The sequence below is a fragment of the Coenobita brevimanus genome, chromosome 82 (genome assembly GCF_032717465.1).
Source record: "Coenobita brevimanus isolate Jiangsu-jjx chromosome 82, ASM3271746v2, whole genome shotgun sequence".
NCBI lineage: Eukaryota > Metazoa > Arthropoda > Malacostraca > Decapoda > Coenobitidae > Coenobita > Coenobita brevimanus.
In genome coordinates this window covers 5,654,409-5,678,087 of record NC_137035.1, presented here as the reverse complement: position 1 = coordinate 5,678,087, position 23,679 = coordinate 5,654,409, and the positions used below count along the sequence as shown (strand labels likewise).

At 43.4% G+C, this 23,679-nt stretch overlaps 1 protein-coding gene across 1 annotated transcript in view; it reads right to left on the bottom strand.

Annotated features, from left to right (window-relative positions):
* Raf (serine/threonine kinase raf oncogene) overlaps positions 1-23,265 on the bottom strand; it is a 52,073-nt gene extending 28,808 nt beyond the window's left edge. The window contains exons 1-6 of the mRNA XM_080279993.1: positions 23,158-23,265; positions 19,054-19,155; positions 11,761-11,962; positions 3,792-4,000; positions 1,220-1,324; positions 868-1,034 (exon numbers count right to left, since the gene is read on the bottom strand). Of these exons, the coding sequence (XP_080136119.1) occupies positions 868-1,034; positions 1,220-1,324; positions 3,792-4,000; positions 11,761-11,962; positions 19,054-19,155; positions 23,158-23,265 (893 nt within the window). The remainder of the gene's footprint in view (positions 1-867; positions 1,035-1,219; positions 1,325-3,791; positions 4,001-11,760; positions 11,963-19,053; positions 19,156-23,157) is intronic.
* Positions 23,266-23,679: the final 414 nt, after the last annotated feature.

Here is a 23,679-nt window from a genome sequence, read left to right as displayed (position 1 = left end):
CACATTCACTCAAATAGGCTATACCTTTTTCACCACTCTGTTGTCATCCATTCTCTCCACATGACCAACATCTCAGTACATTCTCTTCGATTCTGGTGTCCACAGACTTCCACACTCCGCATCTTTCACGAATCACATTATTCCTTAACCTATCCATTTTCTGTACTCCACATACATTCCTCAGCGGTCCCATCTCCACTTTCTTACTCTTGACTTTTCATTTTCATACCACACCATAGTCTTATATCCATATGTTAAAGGCTGACACTAACACTCCTGCATGTAAGCCTCGCGCAGCTGCAACACTAGCCACTGTTTTTTATCAAGGCCTTCATAGCACCAGCTACCTTCCTTCCTTGTGTCAATCTACTTCAGTTCTTTTGCACATTTTCCTTTCTTTTCTATTACTGTATCCAGGTATTTGAACTCTTTCACCAAATCCAGTCTCTCTCTATTCACTGTAACATCACACTGGTAGTCACCTTCTCTCTCAATAACCATCACTTTACCCTTTTCTGCATTTACTCTCATGGCACAACATTCACAGACAACTCTCCTAGTTAATTCCTTATTTCCTATCATCCACCCTTCAGCATCCTCCCCTTAAAGCCTGGACCCCATCCTTCAACATGGTACAGCGATTCTGTGAGTGACTGACACACTTAGGGGCACATACTAGAACTGGCCACCCATGTCTGGCAGAAGTATACTGCATATGGAAAAAAAGAAATGAAAGAAGATGCAAGAGACCAAGCAATGTGGAAAGCTGCCATTTGGTGACCAAGGCTGACACATGCAAGCAGTTGGAGACCTTATAAATGATATAAATGATACAAAGCACAAAAATTAAAGGTCTGAGTCACTTACTGCTGATATATGTTGTTTGTGATGCGCTGGTCCTGCTGGCACAACGTTGGCACCCCAACGGAACAGCGCTGGTGAAAACGATACCCACAAGTCCGGCACACAAACCCATGAAGCAGCAATCGACGACAGTTATCACAGAAGGCCAGAGTGAAGAATGTTCTCCGGATCTGCTTGCGTAAAGCAAAGAAGGTCATTAGCTACAGTAATACCTATATTGTTAGGCCTGTTGCTGCGTAGTTGCCTGAAGTAGAAAGAATGAGCAGTTTGGAGAGCTGCCATTGGGTGACCAAGACTGATGCATGCATGTTGGAGCATTTACAAACAAAACAAAACACATTACTGCAATACATACAAAGTTGTGTGATATTGAGGTGGTGACGGGGAACTTCTCGCGCACCTCCACGATGATCTCCTCTCCTTCCAACAGGGCAATGTCAGCATCCCAGGACATCCTCACCTGTTCATGAGAAATTTGTAAGTGTCCAAGATTTATGATATCTCTATAGAGAGGGCAGTCATTATAGTACAGTAAACCTATTATCCATCCATCCATCATCCAATCCTGTGTTGCCCGATGAGGAGTGTAGGAGCCTGGGGCTAGGCAAGCTGGTCCTGACATTTACGATGAGTGACCAGCCTCACTCATCCCTGAGTGGCATTACATGAGCAATAAACCCCAACCACCCCTTGGATATAAACCTGTAGAGGCTCAATCCGATTCGAGTGTCTTCTTTACCCACTAAACCACCAGGCGCCATAATCTGGTTATATGGTTACCACCCAGTGCAGTAAATGGTTTCCTGGTGTACAGGAGTTGAGCTATATGGGGTTCTAGGGTAGTTTGACTTACGGTACTGGATTTTCTGACTAACCGGGGGGTGGGGGGGGGACTATATTACCTCCCCCAATAGTCTCAAATTATATGTGATTACTTGTTCATCAACACCAAACTAAAGAAGCATTTGTAAAGCAATAAAAATAAACCATAAAAACAATTCGGTGCATGTCATACGCTAGGCTAGGAAAGTAGGTTGCATAGCCTAGGCTAACCTAGGTTAGGTCAGGCAAGACCGATAGAGCTGGGAAAGTACCGTACCGTATGTGAATCTCTGACCACAAACCAACAACAGTAGAAATATCATCATCATCATCATCATCTGGACCTCCTTTCCTACCCTAGGGCAGGGTGGAGAGTAGTAACATCCAGACAGCCTAAGTCTGCCCAATCCAATGGGCTATGCTTCTACTCACTCACCATTCAAGCCCCCAGAATCTTGGCTCTATCTGATATGCTAAAAACTTCGCAACATAGTGTAGCTTCACATAAACATATCTGATAGTCAATTTGGATGGTGTCACTTTAAAAAGAAGTGCCAAATTCCTCATCATGTACATCTCACAACATTCATCCAGCCAGCTTAATCTCGTCAGTTCCCTAGCCTCCCCGACTTCCATATCTCTCTACTTCACACATTCATCCACCATAACTCTCTGCCTTCTCCTTGGTCTATCTTGCTGCCTCCTTCCCTCAAATCCATTCAGATATACCTTTTTCACCACTCTATTGTTATCCATTCTCTCCACAGGACCATACTACCTCAGTACACTCTCTTCCATTCTGGTGTCCACAGACTTCCTCAATCCACATCTTCGTATCCTATCCACTCTCTGTACTCCACTTACATTCCTCAGCAGTCCCATCTCCACTGCTCTAACTCCCAACTTTTCATTTCCCATGCCACACCATAGTCTCAAATCCATATGTTAAGTTGGCACTAACACTCCTTCACGTAAGCCTCACACAGTTGCAACACACAAGCCTCTGTTTCTTATCAAGGCCTTCGTAGCATCTGCTACTTTCCTTCCTTGTGTCACTCTACTTTCCACTTCTTTTGCACAAATTTCTCTCATTTCTATCACTGTATCCAGGTATTTGAACTCTCTCACCAATTCCAGTTGCTCTCCATTCACTGTAACATCACACTGGGAGTCACGTTCTCTCTCGATTACCATCACTTTACTCTTTTCTATATTTACTCTCAGGGCAAGATGCTCACAGGCATCAGCAAATAACAGCAGAAAACAATTCGGTGCATTTAATTTCTTAAATTGGTGGATGTCTGTGCAAAGAGCTTTTGTAGGTAAGGCAGCTGGTATTGGAGACAGAGGTAGAGGGGCTCAAGAATCATTTAATTATGTAAAGTTCTGCACTTAGTTACTTCATTTTACAATCAAGTAAACTAAAACGTACCACTTGGAATATAATACACTAAAATGTACGACTTGGAATATAATAAACTAAAATGCAAAAGTGAAACACTTCAAATAAGTGACAGTGCAAGGCCACCATAAACTTCACCTGACGACAGTCAGAGGCAGACTGACTGTGTGTTTACCTTCAGCCGGCTACCAGCCCCGAGTGCCAGGAGCAATGTTGCCGGGATGCATTTTCCCACAAAATTCCCAAAGAAGACAGAATATCCATAAAAGTTTCTAAGTGGAGATAAAATTCCCACAAAAAATTCCCACAGATTTAATGGCTGAAATGTCCTCCCACGAAAGTTCCCATGAAAGGCTAATTCTCCCACAAGTCTGTGGGGAATTCCCACAAAATGGCAAGGCTCAGTATGAGTTCGACTTACTGGAAATTCCATCTTCTGCAGGGTTGACTTACTAGAGGTGTTACTCTATACCTACTTTCTCATGTGCTGCTGAGATGGCTCAGTCTGCTCATATGAGGAATACTATGAATCACTACAAAGGAATATGAAAAGGTGGGATACTCTGATGTTCAGCAGAAATAAGAAATAAAGAAAGTATGCTAGCAGGTTTTCAGCAAACTTTTACTCATGACAGAATATATGGAAAACCATATACAGCACCAAAATATATCAGTACAGTTGCTATATCATTCTCTCTCTTACCTTGGGATTGGAATTCTTGTACACGACACAGACATCTGGCGAGAGTTTTCGGAAGCTGAGTGCCTTTGCCAACACATCCTTTAAAGTCCTGCCAGGCGTGATCTGGACGGTGGTGCGCTGCTTGTTTGGGAGATGGGCCCGCACCATGGATCGTAGTGGAGACTGGGGCGTAGATCGTGTTGCTTCATCGCTACCCAATGGCTCTGTGCCTGTGGAGACAGAAAAACAATACAGGTCAACCTCACTTAACAACTGGTCATTTTGTGTTCATTAACTCATATGATCATATATATATATATATATATATATATATATATATATATATTTTTTACATACAATCACCATTTTCACTTCTACAATCACTACGGCCCCCTCAAAAGCACCATTTTTTGATGTATGATCAGCAATTTTGCTTATATGATTGGCACAATCCCTATGTTCTATCATTATCTCATTGGTTTTCTAGGAACATAACTCAACTGTATAATGAGGCTGATCTGCAATCTTTACTGCAAAGGTTTACAATCAAGGGATGGCTGGGGCTCAATGCTCACATAAAGCCATTTAAAGGCTAGCAACAGGTCACCTGCCTTTAAAAGTCGGGATTAAGTAACCTATAGTAGCCGCAGCGAGAAATGAACGCTGTGGTGGGGCAGCCTGGATGACCTGGGATTCCCCCACCGTAGCCATATTTACATGTCACCGACCATCGGCCACCGCTGCAGCCCCGCTCCATGATCCTTACCCTGTGTCTCTGGCTTTCTCTTTCTCTCTCGGTTTCTTTATAAACTGGTGTATTTCCGAAACTAATTATGAAATTTTTATGACTTTTGTTCCACACCACCTTTGAGGTAAAAATCAAGGAGAGTTTTCTGTATAAAGGTTTCCCCCCCCTCCTAAATGTGGCATATGAGCGGGGGAGTGCGGCCTTGCCGATACCTCCGCCTGAACTATAATTATACACTCGCCAAAACTGACCTGCCCTCAGACAAGGGGGGGGAAACCTTTATACAGAAAACTCTCCTTGATTTTTACCTCAAAGGTGGTGTGGAACAAAAGTCATAATAATTTCATAATTAGTTTCGGAAATACAGCAGTTTATATAGAAACCGAGAGAGAAAGAGAAAGCCAGAGACACAGGGTAAGGATCATGGAGCGGGGCTGCAGCGGTGGCCGATGGTCGGTGACATCCTACCTCTATGGTCGGTGACATGAGGATATGGCTACAGTGGGGGAATCCCCGGATGACCGGCTGCCCCACCACAGCGTTCATTTCTCGCTGCGGCTACTATAGCCCCCAGACCCCTATCCTCCCATTGAGGCAATAGCTAAAGAGTTATGATGGACTGAGAAATAAAGCATGTGGCTGGCTTCCATTACTATATGGAAGTTGCAAGAATTAACACTTTGGCCAGCCAATGACATTATTTACGTCAAATGAAAAACTCTCCTGAGCTGGCCAGTGACGCTTTTTACGTCAACGCAGTAAAATATTTGCCAATAATCCATTTATTGCTCGATGTTCATGGGACAAGGCTTAAAATGCATGCCAATGTCATCCTATTCTTCTGTGCTCTACAAATATCACTGGGCAGTAAGTATAGATACATTTACTGTACGTAAGTTTTTAATTTTTCTAATGTATGCATATACAGTATATCCATCCTTTAGCTGTATGTACTGTGTCAGCAACAGTGAGTTTGTGTTCTGTTCATTCCTCAATGCATATGTTACTGTAGAACAAACACATACTAACAATTAGAAATGAGTGAATGAAGTAGCACACAAAATATCGTCAGAAACAAATAACAATCATCATCATCATCTGGACCTCCTTTCCCACCCTAGGGCAGGGCAAGGAGTAGTAACGTCCTGACAGCCCAAGTTTGTCCAATACAATGGGCAAAGCTTCCATTCACTCATATTCAAGCCCCTGGTATCCTGGCTCTATCTGATATGTCAAAACTTTTGCCACATTCTGCAGCTTCACATAAATGTATCCGATAATTTCAATTCGGACACTGTTATGTTAAAAACGGGTGCCAAATGCCTGATCATGCGCTTCTCCTCACAGTAGTCATCCAGCTAGCTCGATATCTTGTCAGTCTCCTAGACTCACTGACTTCCAAATCTCTCTTCCTCACACTCATCCACCATATCCTTCCACCTTCTCTTTGGCCTACCTTGCCTCCTTCCTCCGTCAAATTTGCTCAGATATACCTTTTTCACCACTCTGTTCTTATCCATTCTCTTCACATGACCATATCATCTCAGTACACTCTCTTTGATCCTGGTGTCCACAGACTTCCTCCCTCCACATCTTTCATGAATCATTATTTCGTATCCTATCCACTCTCTGTACTCCACATACGTTCCTCAGCGGTCCCATCTCCACTGCTCTCACTCCTGACTTTTCATCTTCATGCCACACCATAGTCTCAAATCCATGTGCTAAAGCTGGCACTAACACTCCTCCATGTAAGCGCCTCGTGCAGCTGCAACACAGAAGACTTGTTTTCCTATCAAGACCTTTTCAGTGTGACAGTAACATGGAGAGTAGACCAGCATACTCTCCCAAACATTTCCTCTAACTATCTATGCACTACACCACATGCACTTAACATTTCACACAACGTATCCCACTACGTTACAGGGGTTGGCGCCAGCAAGGGCATGCGGCCAGAAAACTTTGCCCCCGCTACCTAGTGGCGGACTTCTGGGGGGAGGCGTGGCGGGGGTTCTGCTGGCATAGATCATGGGTCCAGGGCGAGATGGGGCTCGGGCCTGTGCTAGAGGGTACAGGGCATTGCGGTTCCCAGGCTGCCGCTTCTGCCCAATAGAGAGGGGCCCGAACCTGGGAGTAGCGCCCCAGGAGGCTGCCCTATCAGTGGGTGTATAATGGCGGGATAGTTGCAGTGCCAAGACGCGCTTGGAGGGTGTCCCTGCAGCTGTCCTGGCAGGGTGCCCCGAGGCCACTACCACAGCCACTGGTAAGCTGGTGGGCTAGGGGTCCCAGATCCATTGCCTGGACCTGGGATTGTGCAGTGAGTGGGACCTGTGCTGTGTCTGTCCCCATTTATTAATACTGAAGATGACAAAACAAAAAAGGTTTCAAAGCAAGCCTGAGGACAGTAAATCACCCATGGGGATGAGGGTGGGTTCATGGAATGTGGGAAGTTTGAGGGGAAGAGCAGGGGAAGTCGTTGAGGCATTCAGTAGGAGGTGGGTGGATGTGGCGTGTTTGCAGGAAGTCCGGTATAGGGGTGAATCAGCCAGAAAGATTGTTGGGAAGGACTGTTGCTATAAGTTGTTTTGGCAGGGGGGGACAGACGGATATGGAGGTGTTGGTGTGATGGTTGCGGAGAAATCGGTGGAATATGTTATGAATGTTTTGAGAGTAAGCGATAGGATATTGGTAGTGAAAATTCTGTTGGGAAGATTTAATTATTCATGTTTCATATATCATTTTACCAAGCGAGGAGGCCGTAGCATGGGCCGAACAGGGTAGTACTCCTGAGGGGAATGGGAATGCTGGTGATAGGGAGAGCTGGAGCTCCTGTTTCACTAGGGGATGGTTAGATAGCTAGTGGCTAGTGGCAGGTCAGGTGAAGAGGGATAATCGGGATATCATAGGTGAGCAGTGTGTGAAGAATGATGAAGGAAGGGTAGTGGTGAACAGTGAGGATATTAAAGATGCATGGAGAGAGCATTATAACCGGTTGTTGAATGAGGAGTTTGACTGGGACAGGGAAGGTTTGGAGCCAGCAGATCCAGTGTCTGGCCCTTGGCCTTTGATTGATACTGCTACTGTGAGTGAGGCAATAGGCAGGATGAGGGTGGGGAAGGCAGCAGGTGTGTCTGGGTTGACTGCCGAAATGTTGAAGGCCTCAGGCGATATAGGGGTGAGTTTAGTCACTGACCTGATAAATAGGATTATTTATGAGTGTGTTGTCCCAGATGATTGGCTGAAGAGTGTAATTGTAAATGTGTATAAAGGGAAGGGTGATGCCCTGGAAAGAGGAAATTATAGAGGTATAAAGCTTTTAGATCAGATAATGAAGGTAATGGAGAGAGTTTTAGAAGGTATGATTAGAGAAAGAGTGAATATTGATGAGATGCAGTTTGGGTTTATGCCAGGTAGGGGGACCACTGATGCCATATTCATTGTTCGACAGCTTCAGGAAAAATATATTGGTAGGAGAAGGGATCTTTATTTTGTTTTTGTTGATTTGGAAAAGGCCTTTGACAGAGTCCCTAGAGAGGTGGTGAAGTGGGCAATGAGAAAGCTTGGCTTGGAGGAGTGGCTGGTTAGGGTGGTTATGGCCATGTATGTGGGTGCTCACACCCAGGTAAGAGTGAATGGAGATTTGAATGATGAGTTTTCCGTGAATGTTGGTGTGCATCAGGGGTCAGTCTTGAGTCCCATGTTGTTTATCATGGTACTTGAAGCCCTTTCACGTGACTTTAGAAACGGACTCCTGTGGGAGTTGTTGTATGCTGATGATTTGGTGTTGACTGCAGAGAATGAAAGGGAGGCAGAGGAAAGGTTTAGGAAGTGGAGAGATGGTATGGGGCAAAAGGGTTTAAGGGTAAATGCAGATAAAACAAAAGTGATGATATCTAGGGTTGGTGGCGGTACTGTCAAAGACGAGGGAGAGTGGCCATGTGCAGTTTGCCACAAGGGCGTGGGAAGTAATTCCATCTTGTGCGGTGTTTGTGATAAATGGGTTCATAAGAGATGTAGTGGTATCAGAGGTAGACTGCGAGATAATGCTGATTTTATGTGTACGACATGCCGGGGTGAGCAGGTGGAGATCGTCAGACGTGAAAGGATTGAACCTGCTGGTGAATCTCTTGAGTGTGTGGAAGAGTTTTGTTATTTGGGAGACATGTTGTGTGCTGGAGGTGGGGCTGGAGCTAGCTCTGTGGCTAGGGTGAGAAGTAGTTGGAGAAGTTCAGGGAGCTCTTGCCTCTCCTGACATTGAGAGGGCTCTCCCTACGTGCTAAGGGGTCTTTGTATGCAGCATGTGTTAGGAGTGTAATGCTGTATGGCAGTGAGACCTGGGCAGTGAAGGAGGAAGACATTCACCGGCTCAGACGTACAGAAATGACAATGATTAGGTGGATGTGCAGTGCGTCCCTGCGTCCAAGGCCTGGAGGGGCTGGGTTTACAATGGAAGAGTTGAGAGGTAGGATGGGACTGGAGTGTATTGGTGTTGTGATGAGGAGAGGTAGATTGAGGTGGTTTGGACATGTGGAGAGGATGGGGGATGATAATTGGGTGAAGAAGGTGAGAAGTGTTAATATTGGGGGTGGGGTTATGAGGGGTAGACCGAGAAAGACATGGGACGAGGTCATTAAGTGTGACCTTAGGGTTAAGGGACTGAACAGGGAGGCTGCAATGGATCGTGCAGCGTGGAGAGCCGCCATTAGGTGACCAAGGCCGACACATGCAAGCATGTTGGAGCCTTTAAAAACGAAACGAAAACGAAACGATCTACTTTCCTTCCTTGTGTCACTCTACTTTCCACTTCTTTTGCACGTTTTCCTCTCTTTTCTACTACTGTACCCAGGTATTTGAACTCTCTCACCAATTCCGGTCTCTCTCTCTCCATTCACTGTAACATCACACTAGGAGTCACCTTCTCTCACAGAAACCATCACTTTAATCTTTTCTACGTTTACTCTCAAGGCATGACGCTCACAGGCAACAGCAAAACTCTGCACTAGTCTACTAAATTCTTGCCCGGTATTTGCAAGTAGCGCTGCATCATTTGCATAAAACAAATTTGGGATATTCCATCCACCACCATTCATTACCGATGCCATCCCTCTCTCCATTACTCTTGTTTTTACTTATCACCCCATCCATATACATATTGAACAACCATAGGGACATTACACAGCCTTGTCGCATGCCCACACAGATCGTGAACCATTCACTTAGATCCCCATTTACCCTTACACATGCTTCACATCCATCGTAAAAACTCATGATGGCACCCAGCAGCTTACCATCTACAGTGTACATGCGCAAAACCTTCCACAATCCTTCTCTGTCTATTCTATCGTATGCTTTTTCCAGATCCATGAATGCCATAAACACCTTATAGTCATTCTCACTAGCCTTCACCACTACCTGTCTTACTGTAAATATTTGATCCACACATCCTCTGCCACTCCTAAAGCCACCCTGTTCATCACTCACTAGGACTTCTGATATCTCTCATACTTTCTGTCATAATTCTTCCATATACCTTCCCTACTACACTCAATAAATTTATGCCATGATAATTTTTGCACTCACTTTGCTTACCTTTATTTTTGTAAAGGGGTACAATCACAGACTTTTTCCACTCTGCTGGCACAGTTTCACTCATCCATGCCTTCTTACATATCTCCAACGTGCACTTCAGAAAACATGAGCATAAATAAGGTGCTCCGAGCAGATTGAGCCTGTGTAGGGATGGTTGTGGTTTATTGCTCACATAATGCCACTCAGGGATGAGTAAGGGTGGTAACTCTCATCTTACATGTTAGAACCAACCTGCCTAGACCCGGGCTCCAATGCTCCTCATGGGGCAACGTAGGATTGGATGATGGATGGATGAATATTTATGAGATGGCGCACTGATGGAGTGCACCTGGACTTTTTTTATGTTGTTCATAATAGTGATGTTGGTTGTTTGCTTATTATTTGATACATATATTATTGTAGAGCAAACACTTGAGAACAAAGAGAGACTAAAATGAATAAAACAGCACAAAAAATATTGAGAATAAAGAAAGAGTACAAACGTTTATGCAAACTGCCTACGTTTTTTGACGTTTTTACAGTGTTGGTAATAGTGATGTTGGCTGTTTGCTCATTATTTTAAACAGTAGCTACATATATTATTGTAGAATGAACACTGGTGAACGAAGAGAGTAAAATGAATAAAACAGCACATAAAATAACATCAAAAATAAAGAAAGAGTATAAACATTTATGCAACCTGACTATGTTTTTTCACATGTATATTCTGTTATAGTATTAGTAATGCTGGTATTCTATTCAACCTTAAATGCATATATCCTTATAGCAAAATCAACCAAAAGCAATTTGATAAAAAAAAAAAAAAAAAATGAATATCTATCTATCTATTGCCAGATGCCTCAATCCCGTTTGGGGTGGCCACAAACAAATTGCCTCCAAGTCGCCCTGTCCCCCGCCATTCCACTGCCCTGCTCCCAACTCACACCCCCCTCTCTCATATACCTCTCCACCCCATCCCTCCATCTCATCCTCGGCCTCCCCCTCCCTCTTCCCCCCTCCACCTCACTCACATACACTCTCTTCGTCAGTCTTTCACCCTCCATCCTCTCCACATGGCCAAACCACCTCAGTGTGTTCCTCATAACGCTTCCTATCACATCCACATCAACACCACAACGCTCCTTTATATCCTCATTCGTCAGCTTGTCTCTCCAAAGTGTTAATACGGTTATGTCCATTTAGCTGTGGCTATCATCACTCTCTCTCTCTCCACCTTGTATATCTGCACAATAGCAACACTTGCCTCAAGCAAACTGGGATTGGTCATTTCTTCTTATAAATTTCATTCAAGATTCTTAGCATGATGCACAAGGCCATTGCTGCAAATGGCCCAGTAGCTGTCCTTGCACAACACTCCCAGATGGGGAACTCAAGAACATCTGCCAAGTAGTAAAGGCAGACCAGAGACTACTACTCATACACATATGTCATTTCCGGGCTATGCCTCCTCCATTCTCCCTGCGCCTTGCCATGTGGGAAGATCATGCTCCAACCCTGGAGAGGTGCTGTCTGCCACAGGAAGGCAGCTGCTTGCTTTTGGGTAATGGCTAGACAGATTGGTGTAGCACTAGAACACCAAGCAGGTACTGTATGGACGGGATTTGCAATAATGTGTACCACATGCAACAGAAAACAATACAGTACAGGACTTACTAGAAGCATGAGAGGGTGGGTGGAAAGGTGACTCCATCTCATCGTGCATCTGGTGCTGGGCCTCATGTGGCTCCTCATGGCAGCCGTTGGTTTGCACCCTCGAGTCTTGCCCATCACTACTACAAACCATGCTCAGCTGTTCGAGGATTTCTTGTTCCCGTGCCTCAAACCTATGCAGCTTCCCTGTTTGCTCTGTGTATTCCTGTAATGGGGTTGAAATATAAGTAGCAGTATCGCAACACAGATAATCTTTCGGCATAATATAAAGAACAGATCTTTAGAAGCGTCTGGTTGAAGTGGCCAGCTTCCTGCTCTCCACTAACTTCATATCCTGATGAGCCTTGGGTTGCCACTATTACTACTACTATACTACCACTACTACGACTACTGCTGTTAGCACACACACAGACACACCAAAACACACACATTCACTACCATATCTACCTACAGTAGCTAATCCTTTACTACTCCCTCAGAAATGAGAAATGTTCCCACGAGCTAGGCATTACTAGATCATATAGCCCTGCTAGGTGACAGGAGGGCGCTACCCCTCCCGGCATGGCAGCTACAGGGCACGGCTCGAACTCACAACCCCTTGTCCCAAGTCCAATGCTCTACCACTGAGCCACCCTGCCACCATACTCCATCAGGAGCAAAGGGGGACCAAGGATAGGTTAGTCTCCATACAGAAGGTGAGGGTGACTGATTAATTTCCATAACACTATTATATACAGTAAGAGATTAACCCAACCAGCCCTCAGATGCAAGCCCTCATGGGCTACATCCAATTGGAGCACCATGATCATGTTGACCACCATGCATACATCTGGTTATGTGGTTACCATCCTGTACAGCATGTGGCTTCCTTGGCTACCAATCATTCGGCTTGTCTCTCGGTGTATTGTAACCTAAAGGTGGCACTACAGCTACACTTCAACACACACTGTAAATCCTTCCAGTCCAATGTATGAGAAGCCTTCTCTAAATCCACAGATGTATTTTGCAAGTATGGACTGTTAAAGGCTTACGATAAGGTGAACTTGGAGGGTTTATGACATGTGCTGGATGGAAGTTTGCTGAGGACAGTTAAATCCTTTTGTATAGCTAGCAGTGCTGATGTGGGATGTCTTTACATGGTGGGGCTGACATGACCAGGTGGTGGAATTGCCCCATTATACAAATCCCTCAATCCCCCAAAAGGAGGATGGTGGACTGTAGACTAAGGGCAACTAAAGTCAGCAATTTGCTGGGTTCATATATAGATGGGCCTGTTTGAAACCACTACCATTACTACAATACTATGACGAGAAAAGCCGAACATGTGGGTAGCGAGTGCTATATCTAACTCCCCCAAACTGATAAAACCTTCCTTAACCCCTGTAATCAATGATATAATTTTATTATGGCTAATGAACAAATCGTTTTTGAAGGCTCCAACATGCTTGTATGTGTTGGCCTTGGTCACCTAATGGCAGCTCTCCATGCTGCTCGATCTCTGGCAGCTTCCTTATTTAGTCCCTTAACACTGAGGTCACACTCAATGACTTTGTCCCTGGTCTTTTTCAGTCTACCTCTCACTACCCTACCCCCAACACAAACACTTCTCACTTTCTGCACCCCAATAGGGTGCTTTCAAAACTAGTATCCGATAAAAGGCACTGCAGACTCTAATTTAACACATCCCCGTACTGTTTAACCCCTAAGAGACGGGTGTCCGCATATGCTGTCAGAGGGTACTAGGGCCAAAAAGACTGGTGTCTGCATATGCGGTCATGCCCCTCCACCCTCCCTCCCCTACCCCACCCCCTATCATTCCCCCATACACCATCCCCTACCATCCAATCATCGCCCTTCCCCCCACCCCCACCTCCTAACCAGCCCTGCCACTGCCTCCCACCATCCCCTGAACCACCACCCACTCCCCCACCATCCCTTACCCTCCAACCCCCCTATCCTCCACTCCCTACCCTCTCCCACCCACACATCCCCTACCTCCCACCCCCTACCCTCTCCTACCCCCACATCCCCCACACCCCAAACCCCCCCCCTCCCACTTGAGGGCAACCCCACCATTTCATTGGTCCTGCAACATTACATTTCTACTACATGCTGTGGAAGTGAAGTTCTTAATATATACGGTAATTGGCTAAGAGAGTATCTTGACTCATCGAGTCAACCTGTCATGAATGTGCAGGACAGGACTGTCCCCTGTTTAGGTTTTTCACTTCTCACTCATTCCACAATCACTTACCTTGAACTCCTCTACATCCAGCTATGCAGACTGTGATTACAGAACTTGATTCCCTGTATGTGCAGTGATGGCAGATGCCTTGGCTTGCTTTACATTCAACATCGGTCCTCGGCGAGTCCGCCAAACAATGTCGCATAAATGATCCTGGTTTTGGGATGGTCTCCTTTACCAGATGAAATGCGATGATGACTGCCAGTGTTTACTCAACATTAAATTTAAGCCAACACAGAGACTGAATGAGTCAAGATACCCACTAGGCTTAATTTACAGTCTGAGCCAACTATACATTATGAACCTCACTTCCTCTAAGTAGCAGAAATGTAATATTACATGACCAATGAAATGGTGTGACTGCCCTCAATGAACATATCATCATCATCATCATCATCCAGACCTCCTCTCACACCCTAGAGCATGGTAAGGAGTAGCAATGTCCAGACAGCCCAAACTTGCCCAATCCAATGGGTCATGCTTCCATTCACTTACCATTCAAGTCCACGAAATCCTGGCTCTATCTGATACACCAAAAACATTCATCACATTCTGTAGCTTCACATAAATATATCCGATAAAGTCAATCCAGATCCTGTTACAGTACATTAAAAATGGGTGCCAAATCTCTGATCATGAGCTTCTCACAATATTCATCCAGCCAGCTCAATCTCTTGTCAGTCCCCTAGTCTCACCAAGTTCCAAACCTCTCTTCCTCACACTCATCCACCATATCACTCCTTCTCCTTGGCCTACCTCATCTCCTCCCTCCTTCAAATTCGCTCAGATATACCTTTTCACCACTCTACTGTTATCCATTCTCTCCATGGGACCATACAATCTCAGCATACTCTCTTCGATTCTGGTGTCCAAAGACTTCCTCACTCCACATTTTTTACGAATCACATAATTTTGTATCCTATCCACTCTGTACTCTACATACATTCCTCAGCAGTCCCATCTCACTGCTCTCATCTTGACTTTTCATTTGCATGCCACACCATAGTCTCAAATCCATATGTTAAAGTTGGCACTAACACTCCCTCATGTAAGCCTCATGCAGCTGCAACAATCAAGCCTCTGTTTCTTATTAAGGCCTTCATTGCACCACCTACTTTCCTTCCTTGTGTCACTCTACTTTCCATTTTCCTCTCATTTCTACCACTGTACCAAGGTATTTGAATGCTCTCACCAATTCCTGTCTCTCTCCATTCACTGTAACATCACACTGGGAGTCACCTTCTCTCTCAATAACCATCACTTTACTCTATTCTACATTCACTCTTAAGGCACGACGCTCACAGACATCAGCAAAAGTGTGCACCAGTCTACCAAGTTCTTGTCCAGTATTTGCAAGTTCTACTGCATCATCAGTATACAACAAATTTGATCCATCATCAATCATTACCAATGCCATACCCCTCTCCATTACTCGTGTTTTTACTTCTCTCATCACCTCATCCATATATATATATTTACCAACCATGGAGATATCACACAACCACGTCGCACACCCACACCAATTGCTAACCATTCACGTATATGCCCATTTACCCTTACACGTTTCACTGCCAACATAAAAACTCCTGACAGCACCTATTACTCGTGTTATTACTTCTCTCATCACCTCATCCATATATATATATTGAACAACCAAGGAGATATCACACAACTACGTCGCACACCCACACCAATTGCTAACCATTCACGTATATGCCCATTTACCCTTACACGTTTCACTGCCAACATAAAAACTCCTGACAGCACCTAGCAGCTTGCCATCTACACCGTACTTGACCAAAACCTTCCACAATTCTTCTCCACTTTGTCGTATGCTTTTTCCGAAACCATGAATGTCATAAACACCTTAGAGTCATTCTCACAAGCCTTCTCCACCATGTCTTACTGCAAATATTTGATCCAGACATCCTCTGCCACTTCTAAAGCCACCCTGTTCATCACTCACTAGGACTTCTGATATCTCTCTTACTTTCCCTATAATAATTCTTCCACATACCTTCCCTACCACACTCAATAAACTTAAGCCACGATAATTCTTGCACTCACTTCACTCTTTATTTTTGTACAGGGGTACAATCACAGACGTTTTCCACTGCTTGCACAGTTTCACTCATCCTTGCCTTGTTACATAACTTCAACATGCACTTCATTCCGCTCTCTCCATTACACTTAATCATCTCTGCATACACCCCATCAACCCCAGTTGCTTTCCCATTTTTCAGCCGTTTGACAGCGTTCTTCCCCTATGTGAGTGTCCTGTTTCTTATTACAGCGTTCCTTCTCTGCACACCCCCAAAACCAATCATGTTTATAGTGGCTCTGCTCTCTCTGTTCCCATTCATCAGGCTTTCAAAATATCTTTTCATCTGGTCCTTACTTCATCCCCATGGGTTAATGATCTACCACTTACCGTACATCTTTCACATTTCTTTCCGCTGTCCCTTCTACATTTCTGCACCTCTTTCCAGAATAACTTCCCATTTTCAGAGTAATTTGCATTACCGGTAATTTTTCTTCCTAGATAAACATTTACCTCCTTCTTTTTCCTCTTCACTAGTCTCTTTATGTGCTTCTTGCTCTCAATATATTCAGTTCTTATTTCAATTTAACCCATGTCCTGTAACCACTCCAGCCACTTATTCTTTACCTCCAATGCTCTCTTAACCTCTTCATCCCATCATGCTGTGCCTTTCTTCTTTGTTGTTACTCCTGCCACACCACACACCACTTTAGCATTCCTAACTAGGCAATTCCCATATGCATTCCACAGGCTGTCCAGATCCATTTCATTCCAATTCACCGATTCTAACTCCTCCCCTACTTTGGTCATATATTCATCTGCCATTTCTTTGATCCTCAGCTTCTTGACTTTCAGTCTTTCTCACTGACTGCTCCTCTCCCTCCTGGTCCACCTCACTTCTCTCAGCTTGATTTTGCATACCACAATCATATGATCTGACAGACCTCCACATCGTCCTCTCACAGCCCACATATCAGCAACCATTCCCAGCATCGACCTCTCTACGAGCACATAATCAATCAGGCCCCTTTCAACACGATCCCCCTTCCCTCTACACCATGTATATTTGTGCATCTTTGTGTTTGAAATATGAGTTACATATGCAAAACCTCCTTTCCTGACACATATTCTTCAGTTGCTTCCCATTATCATTTTCTCTTGGCACTCCATTACAACTCATTATGTCATCCTCAGGACCAGTACCTACTCTTCCATTCATATTGCCCATTATGATCATTTTATAGCTCCTGGGCATTTCTCTCACTGCTTTGTCTAGCTCATCCCAAAACCTGTCTTTCTCTCTCTCTCTCTCACTCCTGTCATCACACAGTCCATATGCTACAATCACAGCCACTTTTACCTTCCCAAACTTGAACTTGACATACATACATCTCGACCTAATACATTTGCAATTCCTCAATCCACTCTGCAACACTTCATTCATCAACAAAGTAACTCCTTCCTACATTTGTAATTTCTCAATCCACTCTGCAAACACTTCATTCATCAACAAAGTAACTCCTTCCTTGCATCTTCCTCACCCATTCATGCCCGACCTCACACACTTTACACTCTCTCATTCCTCCACTCACACCCTTTCATCTTTGTTTCATACACTGCCATCGTGGCATATCTTGCACTCTTGAACACATGTACCACTTCCACCCTCTTGCTCTCCTTGTTCACACCTTTCACATTCCACACGGCCATGCGAATCTGCCCATTTAGTTGGGGCTCTGGGCATGTACTGGGCCCTCCGAGGCTCTCCAAAACATTTGCCACGACTAAGTGATTTTAGATAGGGGAATCTTGAGGGACACAGCCTGGCCAAAAACCCCAGTTATATGGTTACCACCCTGCATAGTAAATGGTTTCCTGGGTACAGGACACCATTTGGCTTGTCACTTGGTGTAGAAACCATAAGGCATCCTTACATTTAGTGAGTGGATGATTAGCTATTTCCTTTCTGTATATGATAAAACAATTCACACTATGTTATAATAACGGTTTCTGTCTGTATTATTTATATTATGGAATATGACATTACTGTGATTCACAGTTTCACACAACAGTGTTGATATTTAACAAAGAGAAATAGGCTTTTTAAACAGCACGGGAATGTGTTAAACTAGAGTCCGTGGTGCCCTCTATCAGGCTGGAGCTTTTCAGAAGCACCCCATTATCATCCCCCATCCTCTCCACATGCCCAAACCATCTCAATCTACCTCTTATCATCACAAAATCCATACACTCCAGTCGCATCCTACCTGTCAACTCTTCTATTATAAACCTAGCCCCTCCAGACCTTGCACTCAAAGACGCACTGCACATCCGCCTAATCAATGCCATTTCTGTACGTTTTAGCCCGTGATGGCTTTAAAATGCTTTTCAAATCACACATGCTGAACATTTTAATGAAAGCTATATCCAACCTTCCACCCCATCCCTCAATCTCATCCTCGGTCTTCCCCTCCCTTTCCATCTCTTACCTACACTCTTCTGGTCAGTCTGTATTTCTCCATCCTCTCCACATGGCCCAAGCATCTAAAAGTACTGGTACTAATACTTTTTAACAGATCTGTATAAACACCACAATGTTTCTTCACTTCCTCATTTGTCTGTTTGTCTCCCCAAAAGTTCCTCTCATATAACTCATTTCCACTACTTGAGTCCATCCAGCAGTGTCCTGTTAGCAGCACACAGATTAGGTGCCAGAGAAAGGGTGTGAAAATGAGACAGGGCAGTATTGGTAGGGGCAGACTTTATGTGGTGTGGAAGAAGGGAGTGGAACAGTACATAGAAGAAAGAAGAGGAAGATGAATGCTTGAGAGCTAGGTGTACAAGGAAAAGGTAGCCTGGAAGCACTACTGTCACAGCCACCTCTGTCCAGGAATTCCTAGGAAGAAGCAAGGTGTCGGAGATGATGATGATGATGATGATGGGCATAAATAAATTAAAAAGGATGTCACCCACATGCCAGGGGTTAAACCGTCCCATAAACTTTACTTACTGTGAGGTAAAGCGAAGGAGGATGTTGGAAGCCAGCAAAGCGAGAATTGAGGTCGTCAATAAGTTTCTTCGTTAAGTGAATGATGTTCTGGATGTTGTTCAGCTGAAAAAGAATATAATAATACTAATACTAATAATAATAACAATAATAATAATAATAATCCATCCATCCATCATCCAAGCCTACATTGCCCCATGAGGAGCATAGAAACCTAGGTCTAGACAGTTGGTCCTGACATTTAAAGATGACAGTGACCAGCCTCACTCATCCCTAAGTGGCATTATGCAAGCAATAAACCCCAATCACCCCTTGGATATAAACCTTCACCGGCTCAATCCGATTGGAACGCAATAATTTGCTACCCATTAAACCACCAGGCGTCAAAAGCTGGTTACATGGTTACCACCCAGCGTAGTAAATGGTTTTCTGGTGTACAGGAAACCATTTGGCTTGTCACTCAGTGTAGAGTCACCCACAGGCAGAAGGAAGAGGAAAGAATGAAGGAAAGACAGAAAAGAGAATGTAAAGTTACCAGTAGGCAGAAGGACAAGGAAAGACTGAAGGAAAGAAAGACAGAAGAGGATGGAAGGAAAGAAGGAAGGACGGAGGAGAGGAAAGGGCAGACACCTGAGAGCAGCACTACATCGAGTGAGTGGATGGTGAACACCCCCACCTACCACAATAATATAATAATAATAGTAATAATATTAACAATAATAATAATAATATTAACAATAATAATAATAATAATAATAATAATAATAATAAATATTACCTCTAATAACCATCACCAGCATCCTAATCTCCTTTTCCTACTCAAGGATGGAGCGAGAAATGGTCGAGAAGGTAAAGAAAGAGAAAACACGACAGAGAGCAAACTAATCAGTTGTATGCAAAGTGACAAGGTAACGTGGGCCATACAATCATTCACTATTCAAGCTCCCAGAATCCTGACACCATCTCACAAACAAGACTGTCAACAGATATTACTGTATTGATCATATACTTCTTTCCAGATGCACTTCATATGAGCTACCTGTTAGTTATGAAATTATAATATTCCAGCTGAAATATGACAACTAACTGTACTTTTTTTTTTTTAATAACAAAACAGAGGAATGAAAAACAAATGAATTAAAAAAAAAAAATCCATACACCAGTTTACTAGTGTCCTCCATTCATATAATATCTGTAATAGTTGTACTTGAACAGCTGAAGGTTGAAGTTTGGAGGAAAACAACTCTGGAGAAGCGAGTTCCAGGGAGATGAAGTTCAGGGAATGAATGAATTCTGATAGGCAGAAGTTCTGCAATATGGCTGAGTGACATTCCAGTCATGAGTGCTACCTGATGCCTGTGTAACACGAGGGAAGGCATGGAGAGGTGGCACAATGGACACAACTTCGTCTGAGCATTTGCCATAAAAATATCTGTAGGCAACATTCCATCTTACCTGTAGGGGAGGTAGTTTATTTATAATAGAAGGGTTATTAATAATTCCAGCAGCTTTGTTCTGAATTTTGTCTAGTTGTTTTAAAGCAACCTCTCCACATCCACTCCACAAGGGCGAGCAACATTCAAGCTGACAACGCATATGACTCTTATAAATTATAGCTAACTGCTCGTCCACATTGAAAACTGCAAAAATATCTGACAGGCAATGCATTAAAAAAAAAAAAAAAAAAACTTACACTAGTTTTGATTAGCCTACAGTATATTACTCGGCTGAAGGTGCATCATAACAGCCTGGAAATGCAAATATTGATATCTACTCCTGTAGCAGTTAAACTTGGTGCGCCAGGCTGCAGACATCCCTATACCTGCCAAATTTGATGCAGATGAACACACCAATGCAGCTGTGGCTTTCTAAGGTACGTGACTGGCCTAGTTTTGAGTGGCTTTGAAGGTTAGGTTTAGTGGCACTGCAACGTAGAAAGGAAATCAATCAGCAACAAATCTGTTGGTCCTTTTGTGGCTGGATGGTTCATGTTAAGGAGGGGTCTAGGGGGTAAAGCCCCCCTCCCCCAGTTAGGTGCCTGGATTTGGTATGGCCATTTTTTAATATCAGGTAAGCATTTTTTTCTTTTTCCAATGAGTTTTCATGTTTCGATCATTTTTTAAAATTATCATTTTGCCAGAAATGATTTTTTTTCCGCCAAGGGAGGGAGGGGTTTAAAATGGCAAAATATGGTATTGATATAGATGACCATTGAAAAAAAAATCTGAACACACAGAAATCTTTCTTTTAAACCAAAAATTAATGAAAAATAGGGGTGAGGCCATAAAATCTATGGTAATCCATCCATCATCCAATCTTATGTTGCCCCATTAGGAGCATAGGAGCCCAGGGCTAGGCAGTGTGGTCCTGATATTTAAGATGAGAGTGACCAGCCTCACTCATCCCTGAGTGGCATTACGTGAGCAATAAACCCCAACCACCCCTTGGATATAAACCTACACAGGTTCAATCCAATTGGAGCACCTTAATTACCCACTATAACCACCAGGCACCATAATCTGGTTATATGGTTACCACCCAGTGCAGTAAATGGTTTCTTGGTGTACAGGAAACCATTTGGCTTGTCACTCAGTGTAAAGCCACCCGTAGGCAGAAGGAAGAGGAAAGAGTGAAGGAAAAAAAGACGGAAGAGGGAGTGTAAAGTCACCTACAGGCAGAAGGATGAGGAAAGAGTGAAGGAAAAAAGACAGAGGAGGAAGGATGAGAGGAAAGAGTAGACACCCAAAGCAGCACTACATCGAGTGAGTGGATGGTGAGTGCCCCCACCTACCACCAATAAAATCTAATAACAGTAATAATAAATAAATAAGGTTGCCATGAAATAGTAAATCTTGTCTTAATAAAATGCTCTGCTATGTACTGTAACAGCATGGTATCATTCTCTTTCTGTGCCTGCCCTCCTCTCTTCCTATTTCTTCTATCTTTCCTGTCACTTCTTATTCCTTTTCTTTCCTAGTGGCTTTACATTGAGTGACAAGCCAAATGGTTTCTTGTAAGCCAAGAAACCATTTACAATGCTGGGTGGTAACCATATAACCAAACCATACGTGCTCCCTACGTGTCAACAAGTGGGTTGGTGCCCCTCCCTGTAAAACAACTAACTCAGTGTCAAATGGCCACCCTTTACGGGATTATGGTGTCTGGCAATAGATAGATAGATAGACAATCACCTCCAACTCACACACACTCTCCCTTATATACCGTATATCTTATCTTTGGTTTCTCCCTCCTCCTCACTCACATGCTCTTCTAGTCAGCCTCTCATTCTTCATCCTACATTACCATCTACCATATAAAAAGTCTGATGAAATGCTGTATGTACCGTACCTTATTACTACCAAGCATAATCAAACACTATTCTCACTGTGAACTTGGTAAGCAATATAGCCTATGGCTATATTTCTATAATAACATCTATAATTTAATAATAGTGATTAAATTACGTATAAAGCAAATAAATTTCTGACTCAAGCGCCAAGTATATATCATCCGACAAGCATTCCTTTCACACTCAATTGGCAAAATACTATCTCTTGTGGCTACCTCTTTCAATTAACATTTATAATTTAATAATATTCATAAACCTAGTGGAATATCAATTGAAAACCTTAAATACCGGTATTCCTCTTCCTGACTCGTAACCAACAAACATCAGATAAACACTTTCACACTCTTTTGACAAAATACTATTTCCCTTGGCTTCCTTTCTCAATTAACATATATAATTTAATAACAACCTTAAATATACAATAAAACCGTATGGAAAACTTAAATATTATTTTTATTGACTCGTAACCACCAAGCATCAAACTCATCTAGCAATGAAAAGCCTTGCATGTGTTTCCCACGCCAATTTTTTAATATTAACAACTATTACTTAACAAAACCATTAAGTATGGGGGAAATTTAACTGTTCTGTGGGTTGAAAATAAGACACGGAGAGTGGAGCAAGTAAGAGTTGAGGTAAATACAGTAGGACACATCATGTCAACAAAGCCCAGGACTGCCCATCATAACAAGGGCTACTTACGGACTACCAGGCTATGTAGATTTACTTCCCTGGCCTCAAATATACACCAGACTCACCTCTTCCTCTAGGGCTGCCCGGGCCTCGAGTTCGTGTTGATTATCTGGGGTCTGGACAGGTGAAGGGGAGCTGCTCTCCCGTTCCCAGTCATCCCCCGCACCCGCCATCTTTGCACCTGTTTATCACCCACGAAATTTACACCCTCGCTCTTTTTCCTCCAAATTTCTCTCGAACTCCAATGAACACAAGAAAAAGCGCATCCCACGTTATGATACAGTAAAGAAAGATATTTCTCTACAGCCGCAATTCTCCCACTTAGGCATAATTAATTGAACGTGAAGAAAAAACACTGCTAAAACGGTGTTGGTGTGTTTATATAGACGCTGAAACCGGCGGGTCCTGTTTGACAATTTTCAGTCTAGAATTCGATCCTTCAATTTAGATATTCCAACACCCTTTATATATCTGCAACTGATTCTTGAGTTACTTCATTATTATTTCAGTTTCAGAGGAGCATAAAACATTATCATAAACCTACACTGATACACCATCACCATTTAGAACCAAAACTATCTCGGTTA